Below are 19,641 nucleotides of genomic sequence, written 5' to 3' on the forward strand. Positions count from 1 at the left end.
TAGCTATGTCAAGTAAAACTAAAGTCATGACCCAATAGGTGTGAATCACTTATCTGTTAAATGTTTGCTAATGGGAGTGCCTGTTTACCTTGAAAGCTATTACCTACAAGACAAATATTTGATGGCTTGAATTTTTTGTGAGAAGTGAGCGTCATACTTTTTATTGTTTACTTCCTACTTTCTAGCACGGTGTCAACGACAATGTTTAAGCAGATCGACACGGGTAAAAAATATGTATTTTTGATTTTGGAGGGAACACTCCCTTTAAAGACCCAGACAATACCTGCTAGTAGGATCCATTCATTGTTAGTTTGGGTTTTTGCATGGGAATTCTACAATTATACAATCCACCCATCCAACCGTTATCATCCACTTATCCGGGTTTGGGTCGACAAACATCCTGATTGCTTTACCCATAACTATTCAAATTATGTAAAGCCCAGAATGAACTGCTTCTTTCCACTCTGGCATGCTGCTTAACATCCGATCTGTGTGTCATAGTATAATGAGTGGAAATATACAAATGAAGAGAAATGTTTTCTCAAGGTAGAGCGTTTTCTTGATGGCTGGCATTGAAACCGTGGGAGGGGTAAAGTGAGGATCATCAACTCAATCACTTGTGCGGACCTACAGTATATATGTGTCCAACCCCTTTCTCTCCCACTTCTCTGTTCTCACAACCATTCGTTCAAAGTGAAACGCTTGACGATTGAACTTGGGCCTCGGAATCTCCTCCAGGATCTTCCTGTGCAACCAACATCACCGACTGGTCAGTTGCCAGCCTTCAGCGTGCCCTCAAAGAGAGGATTATCCCATTCCACCGGACCGACAACAAACACAGGCCTTCCTACTACAGCACATCCTGCTCGCAGCCCGCTGATGATCTCACGACGCAGCACAATACAGAGGCACAGCCAACCGCTCCAGCCTTCGTACAGGGCCAGGTCGTATCTCCCCTTGTGACTACTCTGTGTCCAATTTTCTAACGTTTAATTCTCTTTAATTCCACCCCAAAAACATGCATCCTTACATCCAGGCATTCTTTCTTCTTCCCTTTCTTCAGCTGCTGCTATGTTATCCCCTCTGGTTCCACCTGCTCCCACATCCTCCATCTTTCTCTTTCTCAACAAACACCAACGCTGCCGTTCATACTCCCACAACCACAACGAGCCATGGTGATCCCCCTGTTCTATCCCTATTCCCCTCCCTCCCGATCCCATCTCCCAACATTCCACAGTTTTTTCCCGTTCCCTCAGGAGGGCGGGGAAGGCCAGGTAACTGCAGGGCTGATGGGGAAAGAGGAAACAGGTGTGTAGGTGGGCAGGGCAGTTGGTTGATGGGGAAAGAAGGGAGGCTACGCATTTTTTCACTTTTGATATGTGTTAAATGACTCTGAACAAGTGTGAAATAAATGTATTGATATTTGTATATGTTGTCACCTTTTTTTAAATTCATGAATCTGTCAGTTAGAAGAGAAAAATCGAGGGATCCTTCAGCTGCTGAATTTCAAGGACGCTACGTCATCGATGATGTTTCAAATTCTACCGAGGACCGAGTCCTTCGTTCAGAGGTTTTTCAAGGATGCATGTGTGTATCCTTCGAACTCCTCAAACACCCTCAATCCTACGTGCACAATGCATTTTCTGTCACCCGAGTCGGCAACAGGGGAGATATGATAATAAAAGTTTAGTTATTTCACCTCAGCAGTCCGCCTAATTTCTGTCTCTAGACAAATTTGATGCTTGAAATTGCCCATCCAGTTGCTGAATTTGGCAACTTTTGTGTATAGCGACAGGCTCATTCAGCAAGCTATTAATAGCACCTAGGACGCAAACAGCAGAGAGAGAGACAGCGGGAAAGAGACAGCATATTATTACACATTTAACTCTGTTAATTTAGGCTTTATTTTGACCAAACCAGAGTTGGTGACTGTTGGAACAGGGGAAAGAACTAAACAAGATCGTTTTGATGAGTTTAATTTGTTTTCTGTCGCCTTTGACAGAAGTGTTTTACATCTGGAGGGGTAAAATTGCTGTGTTTTTCAATTGAGTCTGGTGTCTTTGAAGAGATCATATTAATTGTATGTATTGTCCCTTATAAATAATAATTCTAAAAATCCCTGTTTATTTTTTTATTTTCTAAAAGGTCTATATTGAATCTGTGTATGTTGTTTTGAGGAATGCAAAATCAATATTTTTACAAAAAATCGCAATGGACCAAAGAGAGAAAAATATGTATATTGAAGCCATATTTTACAAATGTTTGTGCACAAGATATAATTTGTGCCCTCAATAAAGCTTTCCAACTTTGACGTATAAAGAAAACTGGAAATAGCGTTGAAAGTATAAATAAAGGATGATTCCGAGTATAAAAAGCAGATATAAATTCCTGCATCTTCCGGGCGATCATCTGCATTCATGGGTCCATAGAGCAAGTGCACTGGTGTTTCCTTTAACTCCGCCTCCCAGCACTCTGTCTAGCCTCTGTCTCGCTCTCATTCACATGAAGGAAGGAAAATAACAATGGATTTGGCAATGTATGCATTTAACAGCTTTTAGAACCTAATGATTTAAATATTAACTATTCATGTGTTTCTACTGGGAAGTTGATTTTCCTTCCCCAAATTTTTTTTGCTGAGCTACAGACATGATGGGAAATGCTTTGAGCCCAACAGCATCACGTGACGGACCCAGATATTGTAATTCCATCATTTGGCCTTGGTTCCTTCCATCTGTTATCCACTCTCTCCATCATGAACAGAAAGTAACCGGTGCAACGGCCACCAACCCTTCCCAAGTCCTGCAAGCGGTACATTTTTTTCAACATATAAATGTTAACACTGTACCTTTGTTTCATTTCCCCTATTTGCTTTTCCTTCACACCAGCGACTCTCTTTGCAGCTATCTGAAGAAAACATTGCAAATCTTTTAATTGTGCAACTGACAATAACTTTTTCACCAGTTGGTTGGAAGAGACTTTGAGGCACAAACTGAAGCTAGCTAGCAGGGAGCATTTTGTAAGGCATGGTGTCACATGGCAGATTGATCCAGAGAAGAAATATTCCACTAAACCAGGTGCTTCATTGGCTATAACTGGTTGTTTTCATAATGAAAGAAGATGGGTTGGCCTTTTTTGTGAGAGCTTTTTAAGATGAATACAGTTGGTATTAAAAAAGGCTTTCCAAACGGCCAATTCGCCCCTGATCACTTGACCACCTGTCCCCGTCAGCTCTACCGATGACGTTCCCTAAACTGCATTTTTCATTAAGTTTCAAGGAAAGCATATTTTATACCGGATTACACTCACAGGTTTAAACATGTGGTTAACTTTTTAAATTGAAAATAATGGATACAATTTTTTTGAAAAAATGCAAAAAAAATACTTTAGGTTTAGACCATGAATCTAGTTGGTAAGGTTTACCTAAACAATATATAATTTGGCTTAAAATGGCTAAGAAATCAAAACAAAAACAAACAAACAAAACAAAACAAAATAAAACCACGTTACGTCAATTAAGCTACAGTTGTTAACAAAAAAAAGTGAATGTTGCCATTAAGTTTTGCACGCGACTAGAACAATGGTCTCCTGGGTGAAAGTCCTGTTTGTCTGACCCAACCAAAACCCCAAGCTTTTCCCTGGCCTTACTTCCGCAGAGTTTCATTAGAAACTTATTTGTGATATGTCAAAAACAACTGTAATCAGCAAAAATATGCTTTCCTGGAGAGGTGATTCACAATGTAGTTTTGTTGTACGAGAACGTCATTTTAGGAGGGTCTCCCTGTACACTACCTGCCCAGCACAAAATGGCGGACAGAAAACGTTAGCAGCTAGCTGGTAAACATAGTTCAGTATTTAGAAGTTAAAGACTCAGATATTTTCCCCAGGAGTAGGTAAAAAAATAGAGCTAAAGGGAGAGTGATTAGACTTATATTCATTAGATTAGATTAGCCAGAAAAACTAGCTCAAGCGAATGCTAATGTTGCTCTCTGTGTGCTTGCTGTGTAAAAAGGCAAATGTTTGCTAACCATATCCAAAGGATATAATGATATGTTGTGTTTATAGCTCGTTTTTGGTGCCCCCATGTGGCAAAATAAATCCAAGTTAAAATCTTAAAATCCATACAATGACCATAAGGTTAAGGTTTCTACATTTTTATTAAACTAAAGTCAGCTGCTCAACATAGGTTACCTGTTTCATCAGGTCCTCCTGGTTGTAATAACAAAAGTTGTGGACGATCTTAAAATGATATCTTTATCCTTCAGTTTATGACTTTTAAAGCGGCCCTCTGCGGTTCTTCTGTGTGCACGAGGCTTTTAAAAGGCCAGCCCATCAAAAAACATTTCATTTGTGGAGCACCGGAAAATATTGATGGGGAAAATATATTTTTCTGGGCATTTTGGCTTGATAATGTGAGTATCAAAGAATGACATTTTGTTTAACAGTGAACACGTTTTTCAAATTGTGAGGGACAGAGGAACAAACACCCACTTCTTTATTGAACTCCCTGTGTTTCTTTATACTTTCTAATGAGTTTTTACTGCACCGTACATCAAAGAGGACAACACTTAAAACGAAGATTTGTACCCGACAAAAGTGGTGGAGTGATGGACGTTGTGGTGAGACAATGGCACTGTGTGAACAGACTAGGACAGTGTGGACTACAAAAACAAAACACGGCCCCCATCATCGCCCATGACTGGTGTTTGTACTCCCCGTATTACAGTTTGTCCACCAACGGGCAGACATTGCATAACTTTAAAATCAGAATGCCCAATGTTTCACAGTGAATTCACTTGAGTCGCTCAAGCTGCATCCGCAGACAAACTAAACACGTCTTGACGAGCTGTAAAAAGTATTTCATTAATGTTTATATTTCTGATTCCAATGAAGGAAAATTAAGTCAAGCATTACTAATACTCCCTGATGTGTCTGTGAGGGGATGGAAAGCAGAGGTTTGGGTGGGGGGTGATGGTGGAGGAAGAGGATGAAGGAAGTACTCTTTACAGTTGTATTGGGGAATTTAATATACAATATATATATCTCAAAGTGATTCTGCAAACTATACATGACTTTTCATGAAGGAAAAATGTGTGATTTAAGACGTCCTCGTCATCAGTACGTCCACATTTCAGTCTTTACCCAATCCTTCGTTTAGGTTCATACGGTCAGCGTATAATAAAATAATAAAACTTCCTGTAAGTCGCTTGTGATAAAAGCGTCTGCTAAATGACTGTAATGTAATAATTAACTTTCTGGAATCAGGAAATGCTGGTTTTTTTCTGCATTTGATGTGTAAAACCATGGCATCTGTGAAAACAAATCCGGTCCAGGCAGCAGAGTTTAACGGCTTTCATTCGACCTCACACCACCGAGATGTTTAGTCCTCCTACCGGCACGCGTAAAAGGCGCATTCTAACGAAAACACAACTATACTTTTACTGGGGGTGACCATATTTAGACCACAGAAGAGTGACCAACGATACAGTTCTCGTTGCAGCAGGAATCACAAGGTAGCCCCTAAAGCATACCCTGGTTTTTGGTATATTTGACTATAAATAGGACAATAATTTACTGAATGAGCATCATGCTGTATTAAAGAAGACTTAAACTAGCGATTGAGACCATAAACAAATGTTTACAATGTTTACTGAGTCATTTTCTCATGGACTTCAATACATTCAGACTTCTTTTCGCAACCGGAGGCCCTGGTGGCCAGTAAAGCAAATGCAAGTTTAAGACACTTCAGCATTGGCTTTCACAGATCTGCTCTTCAAATGTCATGGTCAACAAAAAAGTTTGACCTTTCTTTATCATAAATTGTATGACTACGTAAACAAGATTTTCCAGTTTGGTGGCCTAGGTGTTTTTGTGGACATTTGCTCCTGAGACTTGCTTTGGGTTCTGACTATGTCGAGGTTCTTGACATTTTGTCTTTTCTTTTAAAGTCCAATAGAGACATCCTTTTTGTATAATTATTTTTGTAACCTTTAATCTATATTTTATTGTAAAAAACAAATAGAAACAGTTTTTCTATTTTGTACATTCTGGTCAAAGTCCAGTCTTGCTCATCTCTGAGGGTTCCAGCTATAGTGTCCTTAAGGTAAGGTTGTTCTTCCCAACTGGATAGGCTGATGGTATTCATTTGATATCAATTTGAAAAACAAACCTGCTACTTGTAGTGGTAAGGGGCGAAGATTGCAGATTTGGTCTTCTTTTTTATTTTACACGCACTTATGTGCCATAAGTTTTACAAAACAGATCGTGTGGGATGGTTGTTAGAGATGGGAAAGGTGACTTTGCATCGCAGGACAACTCAAGACTGTTGCATGCATGGAAGGATTATCATGACCACGGGCCCACTGAACATGCCCTCACACAGAGTTTGGTTTCACATAAGCAGTAGGCAACCCAAAACCACACGTCATTAGGGCTTGGCAAATAGCTCATAGCTTCATTTATAACGTTTACAGTTTAAAAAAACAGTGTTTACAGTGTTTACAGTGTTTACAGTGTTTAAAAAAACGCCAAAGGGAAGCATAAAGGGCAAGCCTAGTAGCAATAACAGCTTCAAAAATTACATTTATAGGAGCACAATCAACACAAATTTATATTTTTCCCATCTTTAAAGGTGATGACATCATAAAATGTAACAAGTTTTACAATTATAATTAGGATTTTGACTTGTTGTATTTAGTTTAGTTTAGTTTAGTTTATTTGCACAATTGAAAAAATATAAAAAACATAACATTGATAAATGATATTACAGTGCAGGAAGAGGCAGAAAGCCCACTGGGCTTATTGGAAGCCTCCACCTATATAATATTTAAAGAAAAATCACAATACAATACCGAATACAAAAGAAAATACATATGGTATGAAATACTGTTGAAAAAGCATTTTTACAAGATATGATTTATAATAACAATACATTATAAACAACAAGAAAACAAAGAGAAAAAAAAATGCAATGAGTCAAGATGTGAATGAGTATGTGTGTGTGTATGTAAGTTCATGTGTGCATTTATGTGGGTGTGAGAATAAGCCGGGTTTGATTTTGATTAAGGGGATTTGGGTTTGTACCCCTGCATTTACTCCTACACAAAAGTAATGCTACAAGTCCCTATGAATGCAACAACTACAGATTAAAAATACAAAGTGAAACATGGAATACATATAATACATACGGAAAGTAATTACAAAAAAGGGGTAAGGTTGTCTTTTAAGCATCTTTTAAAACTTTTTATTGACGAACATTTTTTTGTTAAGTGTGAAAAGCCATTCCATAATTTGGTTCCCCTAAATCTTATCGAAAATTGACCTCTAGAAGTAAATGATTTAGGAAGATGAAGATCTAAAGATTGACGAGTTGAATAAGAATGAACCTGTGAATTTGCTTTGAAGGTCTTGAAATGTTCAGGAATATTTCCTTCACCTAAAAGAATCTTATAAATAAAAACACAAATTTGAAAAATATTGATGTCATATATAGTAAGAATCTGAAGTTTCTGAAATAGAGGAGCAGATGGGGTGTGTGACTCCAATCGTGTAGCAATCCTAACAAAACAGAACTGTGACATTGACATTTTAGACAATGGAAGGACCATCAGAGACTTCATGGACACTAAAATGAAAGAGCTTGGTTCAGCAGTGAGTATCAGAGACATCATGTCACTTAAGTTTTCCTTACTATGAATCCCTTAGTAATGGTATCCATGTATTGTGAGATAGTTGAGGTTTCTTAAGATGTGCCAATTTCAAAATAAAATGTTAACTTTGCTCTATTCATTCAGGGCATTGAAGAGCCATTCTATGTGGCAAATCTGGATAGTATATTTGAAATGAACCTCAGGTGGCGTACCAACTTACCTCGAGTCAGGCCTTTCTATGCAGTGAAGTGCAACAACGATGCAGCGGTTTTGAGGATGATGAGTGCTCTAGACATAGGTTTCGACTGTGCTAGCAAGGTACTGACGAAGTATTAAAAATATTCTAGCTTTATGTTTTCATTGTTGTGGAGAAGCAGTTTGCTCATTTGAAACACACTTTGGTTGAGTACAGGGTGAGATCCAGCTGGTGCTGTCCCTCGGAGTGACCCCTGATAAAATCATTTACGCACACACAACCAAACCAGTGTCGCACATCAAATATGCCTGTACGCATGGAGTCGATACGATGACTTTTGATAACTTGGATGAACTCCTAAAAATATCTCTTTGTCATGCCAAAGCCAAGTGAGTGAAAGACTACTGATGTTTTTTGCTTTATATGTTTAGTGTAGATTATTGTTAGTGTACCAATTAATATTTTTCAATCCCTTTCCCCAGATTGGTACTCCGCATCGCAGTGGATCCAAGTTAAGACTCAGTTTAAAGTTTGGTGTGACAGATTTGGAGCACTTTTGCAAAGATGAGTGGGCAAATATTGCCAAGTCAAGATGTGCCATGCTAATAGACTCCTACCCAAAAAGACTGAGTGCTGTAATAAAATCAAAAGGTGCTTCAGTATTAGTATTGGTATTAGTATTCAGTATTTGAAGACGACTTGCTGAAGTTCAAACCGAGCATCAGAATGGGGAAGAAAGGGGATTTAAGTGACTTTGAACGTGGCATGGTTGTTGGTGCCAGACGGGCTGGTCTGAGTATTTCAAAAACTGCTGATCTATGGATTTTCACGCACAACCATCTCTAGGGTTTACAGAGAATGGTCCGAAAAAGAGAAAATATCCAGTGAGCGGTGGTTGTGTGGACGAAAATACCTTGTTGATCTCAGAGGTCAGAGGAGAATGGGCAGAGTGGTTCGAGATGATAGAAAGGCAACAGTAACTCAAATAACCACTCGTTACAACCAAGGTATGCAGAATACCATCTCTGAACGCACAACACGTCGAACCTTGAAGCAGATGGGCTACAGCAGCAGAAGACCACACCGGGTGCCACTCCTGTCAGCTAAGAACAGGAAACTGAGGCTACAATTCACACAGGCTCACCAAAATTGGAAAAACGTTGCCTGGTCTGCTGAGTCTCGATTTCAGCTGCAACATTCAGATGGTAGGGTCAGAATCTGGCATACACAACATGAAAGCATGGATCCATCCTGCCTTGTATCAACGGTTCAGGCTGGTGGTGGTGGTGGTGTAATGGTGTGGGGGATATTTTCTTGGCACACTTTGGGCCCCTTAGTACCAATTGAGCATCGTTTAAACGCCACGGCCTACCTAAGTATTTTTGCTGACCATGTCCATCCCTTTATGACCACAGTGTACCCATCTTCTGATGGCTACTTCCAGCAGGATAATGCACCATGCCACAAAGCTCACATCATCTCAAACTGGTTTCATGAACATGACGATGAGTTCACTGTACTCCAATGGCCTCCACAGTCACCAGATCTCAATCCAATAGAGCACCTTTGGGATGTGGTGGAACGGGAGATTCGCATCATCATGGATGTGCAGCCGACAAATCTGCAGCAACTGCGTGATGCCATCATGTCAATATGGACCAAAATCTCTGAGGAATGTTTCCAACACCTTGTTGAATCTATGCTACAAAGAATTAAGGCAGTTCTGAAGGCAAAAGGGGGTCCAACCCGGTACTAGCAAGGTGTACCCAATAAAGTGGCCGGTGAGTGTATATAACACGCAATACTTTTTAGAAGGATCAATTGTTCTTGTTTGCGGCTGTGGCGTAGTGGAGAGTAAGGTAGTTCTCCAATCAGAGGGTCGGTGGTTCGATACCCGGCCTCGGCAGTCGATGTGTCCTTGGGCAAGACACTTAACCCCAAGTTGCTCCCGAAGGCTTGCCATCGGTGTGGACTGGATGTTGCATGAATGTTAGTTAGAGTCTGATGGTGGCACCTTGATGGTAGCCTGTCATCAGTGTGTGAATGGGTGAATGATATGTAATATACTACTGACTGTAAGTCGCTTTGCTAAATGACTGTAATGTAAAAAAAATGACTGTAATGTTTGGTCTGTTCATAATAGTTGTTGTATGAAAATGATAGAATGTCACCTATTATTTAATTGTAATATTTTCTATTTCATTCACCTTTAATCAACCTCATTCCTGTCATGAGTCGTGTCATCTTTAATATTTTAAATACACATTGTATTTTATTCAGGCCTACGTAACGCAGTACTTGTACTCTGATTTCTGCTGCTCATACTAGGTGCGAGTCGTTCTCTGTCCACTAGATGTCCTCGTTCATTTCCTCATGACAGCTGCTGTGTGGTCGGGCATTCTGTTGTTGTCTGTAGCGCATAAGCACATTGAGTTTATTAGCCACGCCCCTCTCATGAATAATGCATCACCTCCCGTAGACCGGAGGGGACTCGTGCCTACCGGAGCTGCCCAGACGTCAACGCGTGCTCACCGGAGGAAAGGAGGAGAATGGTCATCATATCGCCACCCGTCTGCTGACCACGGAGCTGCTGATAACCCGGTAATGAATGAGGGAATTGGGGGGAGTGGGAATCCGCCTCGCTCACGACGACGACTCCACTGGTTTCTACCGGGGATTCTACGGAGGAGGACACACCGTGGGCTTGAGATCAACCCGGCCGTGACCGACCCGTTATCTGCCGGGCTGACGCTGTGCTCATCGCCGGCGATATTTGAGGTGAAAACACACAGCCGAGGAAGGTTTGTTGTGTATTTGTGTGTCTTTGTTTGTGTGTGTGTGTGTGTGTGTGTGTGTGTGTGTGTGTGTGTGAGCGAAGGGGGAAGAGGTAAATGTTGTAGTAAGATGGTGTGCGTGCGCGTGTGTGCGTGCGTGCGCGTGTGTGTTTGTAGGATCACACATCGATCTCCTACAAGCACAGCCATATCATAACAAGGAAATCAATAATATATATGTGCATATATCATATATATATATATATATATATATGTATGTGTGTGTGTATATATATATATATATATATATATATATATATATATATATATATATATATATATATATATACATATATATATATATATATGTATATATATATATATATATATATATATATATATATGTGTGTGTATATATATATATATATATATATATATGTGTATATATATATATGTGTATATATATATATATATATATATATATATATAATTGATTTATTTGCTTCCATATGGCTGTGTTGGTAGGAGATACTTATAATATATATATATATAATTAAATATATATTTATTAGTATTTTAAGCATTATCATCTTACTATAATTTATTTTGTTGTTTTAGAATCATCATAATGTCCCAGGTAATTGAGGTCATCTTATAATGACTTAACTGCAGACGTTTTGTGCTGACACCATAAAATATTGCTTTAAAATCATCCTTAAATACCACAGAGACACATTTCCACCCAGTCTCTATGATATCACAGGCACCGCTATACAACACAACCAACGGCTGACACTCATTTTGTTCATTACACTGGTGATCGTGAGCCAGACACCTGCACAGCATTGTGTTGTACTAGGATGAGTGGAAAAAAACAAGGTAGAGCATAACAATAAAGCACAGGGAGTGTGGTTGTACGCCCGGAAAAGATAACCCCACGTGTGTATATATATAAATATATGTAAGTGTGTTGTGTGAGGATTTGATTTTTCCCGCCCTTCCCTGGCTGTCCCCCCCCCCCCTTATTGTTTCTGCCCTGTTTTCTCCCACATTTTGGACCCTTTTCAAATCCCCACCGTCTGTTGGAACTGGCTGGCTTTTAACAGTTGTTTTGGTGAGAAAAACTGAAATCCTTTGTGTGGGAATGACGGGATTATCTCTCACAATATTATTAATCTACATCGCTGCGCCAGCTTTTTGAGTGTGTTTGTAGTGGCTGTAGCGAAATCAAATCTGTCTGTTTGTCCGTCCGTCCGTCTGGCTGTCCATCTATTTGAGCTAGCTAACAAAACCAGGGGCTTCCAGATGGCTGAAATACAGATCTTTGTTCTGAAAACTTTGAACATGTTTGTTCAGTTTGTGTCACTCGGGCCAAGTCGTTTCTTTGCGACCCCCCACCTCCCCCCCAGCCCCCCATGTGGCTTCTTTTTCTAGACGGTGGCGGTGCAGATGGGTGTAATCCCATGTTAATCTGCCTAACCCTGTAGTCATAGTCTGGGTTTAACGCTGCTCCCCCATATTCAGTCATTGGGTTAATGAGATCACTCACACGGCACCGCTAGTGCTAATTAAAGAAATACAACACATAAGCACCACCTTTTTGCTCAACAAGCCCTTCACAAATTCTGTATTTATTCTGACACTTTGTACTTTTTCCAGACCTTATTCACCCCCATCTTGATCCTCGTGTGTTAAAATGTGATATAGTGATAGTATTTATCACAAAATGGTGAGATAACTACTTGAAAACAATCCACAGTGTTGGTGGACAGCGCCCATGAGAGCTCAGTTCATCATTCGGACTTCCTGTGGGAAGGAAGTGTCCCGGAAATGGGCAGTGCGTGATTTAATGTGGCCGTATCATTTTCCATACAGCCAGAGTGAGAACAGGGAGTGTGGAGCGCCTTACTGCTGTCTTTGATGATCTCTTGTGCTTTCCATAGTGCAGAGGGTGATGCACCTACCATGCAAGCATTCCAGTTGCAATGCATTGTAATGAGTATGTGGGAATGCTCCCGGTGTGGCAGAGATCAACGTTTTTAGTGTTAACAAGGTCATTCATGAAGAGTTTCATTTCTCATAATCTAAATATTTTTTTACCTGCATTCATTTTTTTAACTTGTCATGGTTGGCGAATACAGTTTACCGTATTTTCCGCACTATAGGGCGCACTGGATTATAAGGCGCACTGTCAATGAATGGTCTATTTTCGATCTTTTTTCATATATAAGGCGCACCGGACTATAAGGCGCATTAAGCGAAACAAAACAGTCAGTCAGTCAAACTTCCTCCACTTCCGTACCATTGATTCATTAATGTTGAATTCTCTCGCAGCTGCTCTATTCCCATGTTCTACTGCGTGACTGACAGCCTTGAGTTTGAAGTCCGCGTCGTAAGCGTGTCTCTTGACAGGAGCCATGTTGGGTCCTTATACACACACACTGTAATATTATGGTGAAGCACAGTATGTATTACTCCGCGACGCTCCTGACTACGGTAGCCGTGATGCTGCTGCGGTGCGGCTTTGTAGTTTACCAAAGTCGTACTAAAACATGTTGACAGAGCGCCGTGTACCACACAAAATCGCTTCGAGGTCAGTAAGCACAACCAGAATTAATCCATATATAAGGCGCTCCGGATTATAAGGCGCACTGTCGTTTTTGAGAAAATTAAAGGCTTTTAAGTGCGCCTTATAGTGCGGAAAATACGGTATGTTCTTTGCTGACTTCTTAAAGCCACCTTCCTGATATTTAACGTTAGCTAAACTGGCTAGAGTTAGCTAACTTCGTATATTTCAATTTTCTGCTACTTTATACTTCTACTCCCCTACATCATGGATTCAAATATTGTACTTATTTTTTTATCTGACAGCATTAGTTACTTATTTCATTGCATATTCAGATTAACTATACAAAATATAATCAATAAATATATTATGATATTTGTATATCAGTACGGCTAAATTGGTCCCAAGAGAGGATATTCACAAGCTACCCAGCAGCATGTAAAGTAATACTTTAAGATAAGTATGAATAAATTCCAAATTAGCTCTGCATTTACCAGCTGCAATCAATATTAACAATACAATAATATAACATCTATTTTTTTGCAATACAACTTTTTGGCTCTTTATTTAAATTTTTTGTATGTTTCCATTTATTGTGCAATCAGTGAAAATTCAGTCAGTAGGATGACTTTGACAGCTGCTTGTAATAGGCTTGCCTTAATTTTTCCGGTTATGTTCACCCAACATTATGTAGCCCAGTATGCTAAAGCTAGAAGTTGAGTCCAGTTGGGTACCGTCAAACAGCTAACGCTAGCGGATAATAGTTTATAAAATATTCACGAATTGCAATCTATTGGTTTGGTGTAGAGGAACACATTTTGTCCATATTTTTTGTGTTTCGCTAGTAAACTACTTTTATACCTTTTTTATACTTTTACCTAAGTAAGTGGGTTAAATAACAACGTACAGTTAGGTTTAGGCAACAAAATGAACATTCAGTTAAGGCAGAAAAAACACATAATTTGGTTTAGGAAAACTGTCATTAACATTAGATGTAGTCAACAAAACCATAACAATTAAACCACAACCCGGTGTCAAACACCTGTTGCGTGGTTAAAAGTCCTCTGTTTGTAGGACCCATCTCGCCCTTCCAACAACCATAAGTGGTCTTTTTGGATATTGTGGATATCTTATTTGGATATTTATGTCACTTGCTCTGACTGTTGCTTGGTCACAAGGATACATTTAATTTGTTCGTCCACCACGAAAAAGGATCCTTATTTACTTTCCATGGGACTTACAGTGGGTAAAATAAGTATTGAACACGTCACCATTTAAGATAAGATAAGATAAGATAAGATAATCCTTTATTAGTCCCGCAGCAGGGAAATTTGCAGGATTACAGCAGCATAGGGTAAGGTGCACACAAAAGACATAGTAAAAGAAAGACAAGATAAAAATAAAATGCAATAAAAACAACTATTATAAATAAGCAATAACAAACAGTAAAATCCACAATAATTGAAATATTTTTCTCAGTAAATATATTTCTAAAGGTGCTATTGACATGAAATTTTCGTGAGGCCGACTCACACTGGCCCCCAGTGGGTGCGAGTATAAACCGCGGCCCTAAGTATAAGCCACAGTGTTTGAGCCAGGATAGTCTGGTCAAATGGGCCTAAGTGGTACTTTTCTAGTGGGGTCACTACTGTGAAAACTGCACACCAAGTGACTGCAACAAAATAATGAAAAATAAAATAATAAATTTAGACATATTATTCTAGACAAAGCTGCTAGAATGGCCCAGCCAATCACCTGACTTGAATCCAATAGAAAATCTATGGAAAGAACTAAAGATCAGCGTTCATAGAAGAGGCCCGCGGAACCTTCAAGATTTGAAGACTGTTTGTTGGGAAGAATGGGCCAAAATCACACCTGAGCAATGCATGCGACTAGTTTGTCCATACAGGAGGCGTCTTGAAGCTGTCATTACCAACAAAGGCTTTTGTACGAAGTATTAAATAAATTTCAGTAAGCGTGTTCAATACTTTTTCCCTGTGTCATTCCATTTTATTACACATAACTTAATTTCATAATTTATTTGTTTGGTTTTCTTTGTATGTATGGATTACTTGGGTTGTTACCAACATCTGGTGAACATTTCATGTCAATAGCACCTTTAGAAATATATTTACTGAGAAAAACGGTGACGTGTTCAATACTTATTTTACCCGCTGTATATATGTCCTGAGTGAAACAAAAAAAACAACATTTTGTGACTATTTCAACAACCTGCCATGTTACCAGGCTGGATAGTTAGCAAAAGTGGGAGTCCCTAAATTATACTTTATAAGAGATCACAGCAATATCTTTATCACTTTAATGAGGATCTTTGGACACTATGAGCTGAGCGGCAGTTTGTCTTGTCAATCCGTGCAATTTTCGTGTAAGCCAACATTGAGCTAGCATTACCTCAGCAGCTGAAGAAGAGACCTAAAGTCTTCAACAGGATCAAATAACCTATTTTAAATTTTGATTGTCAGACATGACTGTCCAGATTTTTGTCATTACAACAACATGTACACAACTACGTACCATTTGCCACTTAGTATAAAATAATGAAAAGCTAATTTAAAGTACAGTTTCACAGTAAAGTAGATTTTTATACTAAAGTTGAGCTACAATAAAACTAGTCTGGTTTTCTAGACACAGAAGTCCTTTGAAGTCGCATATATAGAGGAACAATGTGGTGCACTTGATTTTTATCCATGGGAATTTAATGATTTCCTAAAATTCCCTTTTGTTTACGGAAAACAAAATCAAGTTACATGTCTAGAATAATATGTCTAAATTTATTATTTTATTTTTCATTATTTTGTTGCAGTCACTTGGTGTGCAGTTTTCACAGTAGTGACCCCACTAGAAAAGTACCACTTAGGCCCATTTGACCAGACTATCCTGGCTCAAACACTGTGGCTTATACTTAGGGCCGCGGTTTATACTCGCACCCACTGGGGGCCGCCAGTGTGAGTCGGCCTCACGAAAGCGAGTACAAAGAGTGTAAAAGTGCAACAAGTTTACAGCATGAAGAGAGGGGTAAAGGTTGATCATATCAGCTGCTCCTTTTGTTTGTGAAGTTTTTTTTCACGCACACACACTCTCCCTTCCTGTATGTGGACAAGCTGAGGGAGTCCTGAGCGATTACAGGAAGTCAGCGTTGGCTTCTCTGGGGAAGAGAGATAAGAGTGTGTGTGTGTGTGTGTGTGTGTGTGTGTGTGTGTGTGTGTGTGTGTGTGTGTGTGTTGTGTGTGTGTGTGTGTGTGTGTGTGTGTGTGTGTGTGTGTGTGTTCAGCTGAAAGCCATCTGCACTCAGCTATTGCTAATAACAAACACACGTACAGTAACACAGCTAAGCCCAGTCAAACAAACCAGCTCTGTGTGTGTGCAGTGGGTTTAGTTTGTGTGTAAGGTGTCCGAATAAGTTGTGTGAATGATTCCGGCCATTCCTCTGCTCATGATGGCAAACGGCAAACTCTTTGTGTGGTTTGTTAAAAGGAGAAATCCTGCTGAGTTGTTGAGGAGGTGGGGGGGGGCACAATCAGTGCGTGGGGCAGACAGCATCTCCCAGCATGCCTTGGATCAACTAGTGAAGTTGCTGGAGAAAAGGATGTCTTCTCTACTGCACAAACACAGATACACACAGATAATTGATATTTACCTGGGAGCAGGTGGAACAGGTAGAATTATTTGAATCTAATTTGCATGTTGTTCATGTCTACTGAAGTTTGTACTGCAGATTATAGTCCTACCAGATACAAACCAACCTCAGCACAACTAAGGGGCTGATCACACCAAGACGCGTTGCTACATGCGCGACCCCTTCAAAAACATCTTGGCAAAGCGGGTAAAGGCAAAACGGGGTGGTGCACCTTTTGGGGCGGGGCCGTGTGTGTACCTGATCATATTTGTTTACCGTAGAGTGGAATGAATATGAAAATTCACTCCGCAAGTTATGAATTCCCACTTCCTTCTCACGTACTCTGTAGCTGTCAGCCAACAGCTAACTAACTTGCTAGCTAGCCCTACCACACCTGCCGGCATCAAAACAGGAAGTAAGTGGTAAAGAAGCAGAGCAAAAATTACAAAAATTATTCAAATAAAACTTGTTGGTAAAAAATTAAATAAACTAGTACCCCAATCACAACCATTGTAAAGAACAAAACGAAAATTGGCTCTTGGATTCTTGCTTGATCTGATTGGCTGCCTGGGCCAAGCGTGACATTGGCAAGATGTGCTACTTCGCGACTGGCGCTTAAAAAAGTTTCTACTTTTTTTGTGCGCGCCTAAAGACAGCTGGGAAAATGAGGCAAAAGAGGAGCGCACGCCAGGTGAGCCGTACCATTGGAAAAACAATGTTTTTTGCAGGCTTGGTGCAATCGGGGCCAAATCTGTTGACGTGAGGTTGACGGATCCTGTTTATTTCTATAAGTAGAGCAGCATGTAGCTGCGCTAAACAGTAGGCTAACGTCAAGCTAAGTGCAGGATGTGGGATTTAGCCAAACTTTCTATCCTGTATCCTTTATACTGTTTGAGGGTTTACGACATGAAAAGTTAGAGGAGGTTAGAACGAGCAGTAACTGTTGACAGATGGCGTGTGTGTGTGTGTGTGTGTGTGTGTGTGTGAGTGTGAGTGTGAGTGTGAGTGTGTGTGAGTGTGAGTGTGTGAAGTGCGAGAGAGAGTCAAACCAACACCACATTTACTGAATCTGAATGAGCTTCTCACCATGTCAGCACTGAGTCACGTTTACCGGCAGCAGATTGCCATGAGTCAGTTCCTTCATTGTTTTCCACATCCCTTTTTATTTTGTATGTTTGTAGGATTTGTTGTTTCTTGTGTTTGGGGGTCATGATTGAAATGAGGTGCCCGTAGTGATGAAACCACAGCTAAAAATCACCCAGCTCTGCAGCTCCACTTTTTAGCATCTTTCAGCTAGATGGACCTCACTCGCAAACAGTACGTATGCAAAAATCTGTAATTAAGCCCACGTGTACGAGTGGTTTTACGCAAAAATACAGAATTCATCAATATTCTCTTACGTGAATGTTTTTCTTACTCTGCGATCAAATTTCCTCAGACCAAATTTACGCAAAAATGATGATGGCCCGGCCGCCTTTCTTAATGTAAACAAAAACCTTTTAACTAAATGCATCTCGTATAAAAAAACATTAATAGTCAATGCTTTAATAGACAGTAAATTTAAAACCGTTACTTTACTTATGCAACGGCAAAACGTATTAAGTAACTTTGAAATTGATGCCCTTTCAATCCTCATCAATTATTATTTTAATAAAATATATTATAGGCTTTATTGTGAAGCTTCTATTGAGGTTTTGGAATGAAGGTTCAAACATCAATCTAAAAAAAAGAAAACAAGAAAAATATGCTTTGATGTTATTGTGGTTATATAGATGTAATTTATGGTGCTGTTAGATTGCTGCTGGTCGTCCTGTTAATACAGGAGCATGTTGGAAAGCGGGGAACTGTTTTTTGACAGCTGTGAAAATGTTTGAAAGGCTTAATGCAAACAAATATGGTATGAAGAAGAATATGTTGTTTAAAAAAACAAAACAATTTTTGGGCTATAAGTACTTTGTTTGATATATTCATATATAGACTTATTAACTTCACAAGGCCTTGGTGTTATTGGATAGTTTGGATCACACGAGTCAGAAACAAAGCAGCCCCTACTGGAATCTAGTTCTACAAATAATATAAAACTTATAATATAATATGTAGCCTGATCTTTGTCTGCAACTGTGCAGAATTCCAGAATTAACAGAATGAATAGACACTCTCTCTTTATCTCTCAAGGAAAAAGCTGCGCAGCTTTCAAATGTTGATTTAAAATTCTAATGTCAACGTTATGAATTAAGCTTTGAGATATCCTGTACAGCCCTAATACAATTCTCAAACAAATAACCTCCGGGGGATAGTCCTCGCTGGAAGTCCTCACTTTCCCCCTCATTTCTTGGACGTTTCCCAATCATAGATGTTTGTCCAATAATTATCTCTCGCCTCCAGCTGAATTTGTCTGCCTCCACTTTGTTTCCTTCTTTTGTTGTTGTTATTTTTAAATCATTGTATCTCCCGGGGAAACACTTCAGACAAGTGTCTTTTCTACCATCCACCTCGAACACTATAGCTTCAATTCTTTTTTTAATTTAGGGGGCCATGCTTCTCTCTTTTACAACAAGGTTACTGCTTTCTCCATGATACAACTCAAGACAAACTGTTTCCTTTATATAGAGAAATGGCTGCGTGGCAGCATTGTCTGTCTATAAGTAATCACCATTGATTTTCTAAATGTTTCTTTCATCGCCCTCGTGTTAAAAAGTAATTTCTGCACCGTTGCTGTGGTAACGTAACGATACACCATGCTTCATCGATCATTGTTATTCGACTTTTTTATGTTTTCTGTTCACTTAGACGGCCATGTATGAGTTAGAAATTGGCTTTAA

General features: G+C 39.5%; 2 protein-coding genes across 3 annotated transcripts in view; both read left to right on the forward strand.

The window, feature by feature from the left end:
• Positions 1-201: 201 nt before the first annotated feature.
• LOC129099093 (ornithine decarboxylase-like) lies at positions 202-8,358 on the forward strand. The gene is made up of 6 exons (XM_054608261.1): positions 202-223; positions 739-944; positions 1,257-1,274; positions 7,791-7,964; positions 8,059-8,231; positions 8,325-8,358. The coding sequence occupies exons 1-6, from the start codon at positions 202-204 to the stop codon at positions 8,356-8,358; spliced, it is 627 nt and encodes a 208-aa protein (XP_054464236.1).
• Positions 8,359-10,318: 1,960 nt separating this feature from the next.
• Positions 10,319-19,641, forward strand: part of tanc2a (tetratricopeptide repeat, ankyrin repeat and coiled-coil containing 2a) — a 48,866-nt gene continuing 39,543 nt past the window's right edge. For both annotated transcript variants that reach the window (XM_054606961.1, XM_054606962.1), the window contains exon 1: positions 10,319-10,620. The gene's annotated coding sequence lies outside the window, so the exon portion shown is untranslated. The remainder of the gene's footprint in view (positions 10,621-19,641) is intronic.

The sequence above is a fragment of the Anoplopoma fimbria genome, chromosome 11 (genome assembly GCF_027596085.1).
Source record: "Anoplopoma fimbria isolate UVic2021 breed Golden Eagle Sablefish chromosome 11, Afim_UVic_2022, whole genome shotgun sequence".
In the NCBI taxonomy this organism is placed as follows: Eukaryota; Metazoa; Chordata; class Actinopteri; order Perciformes; family Anoplopomatidae; genus Anoplopoma; species Anoplopoma fimbria.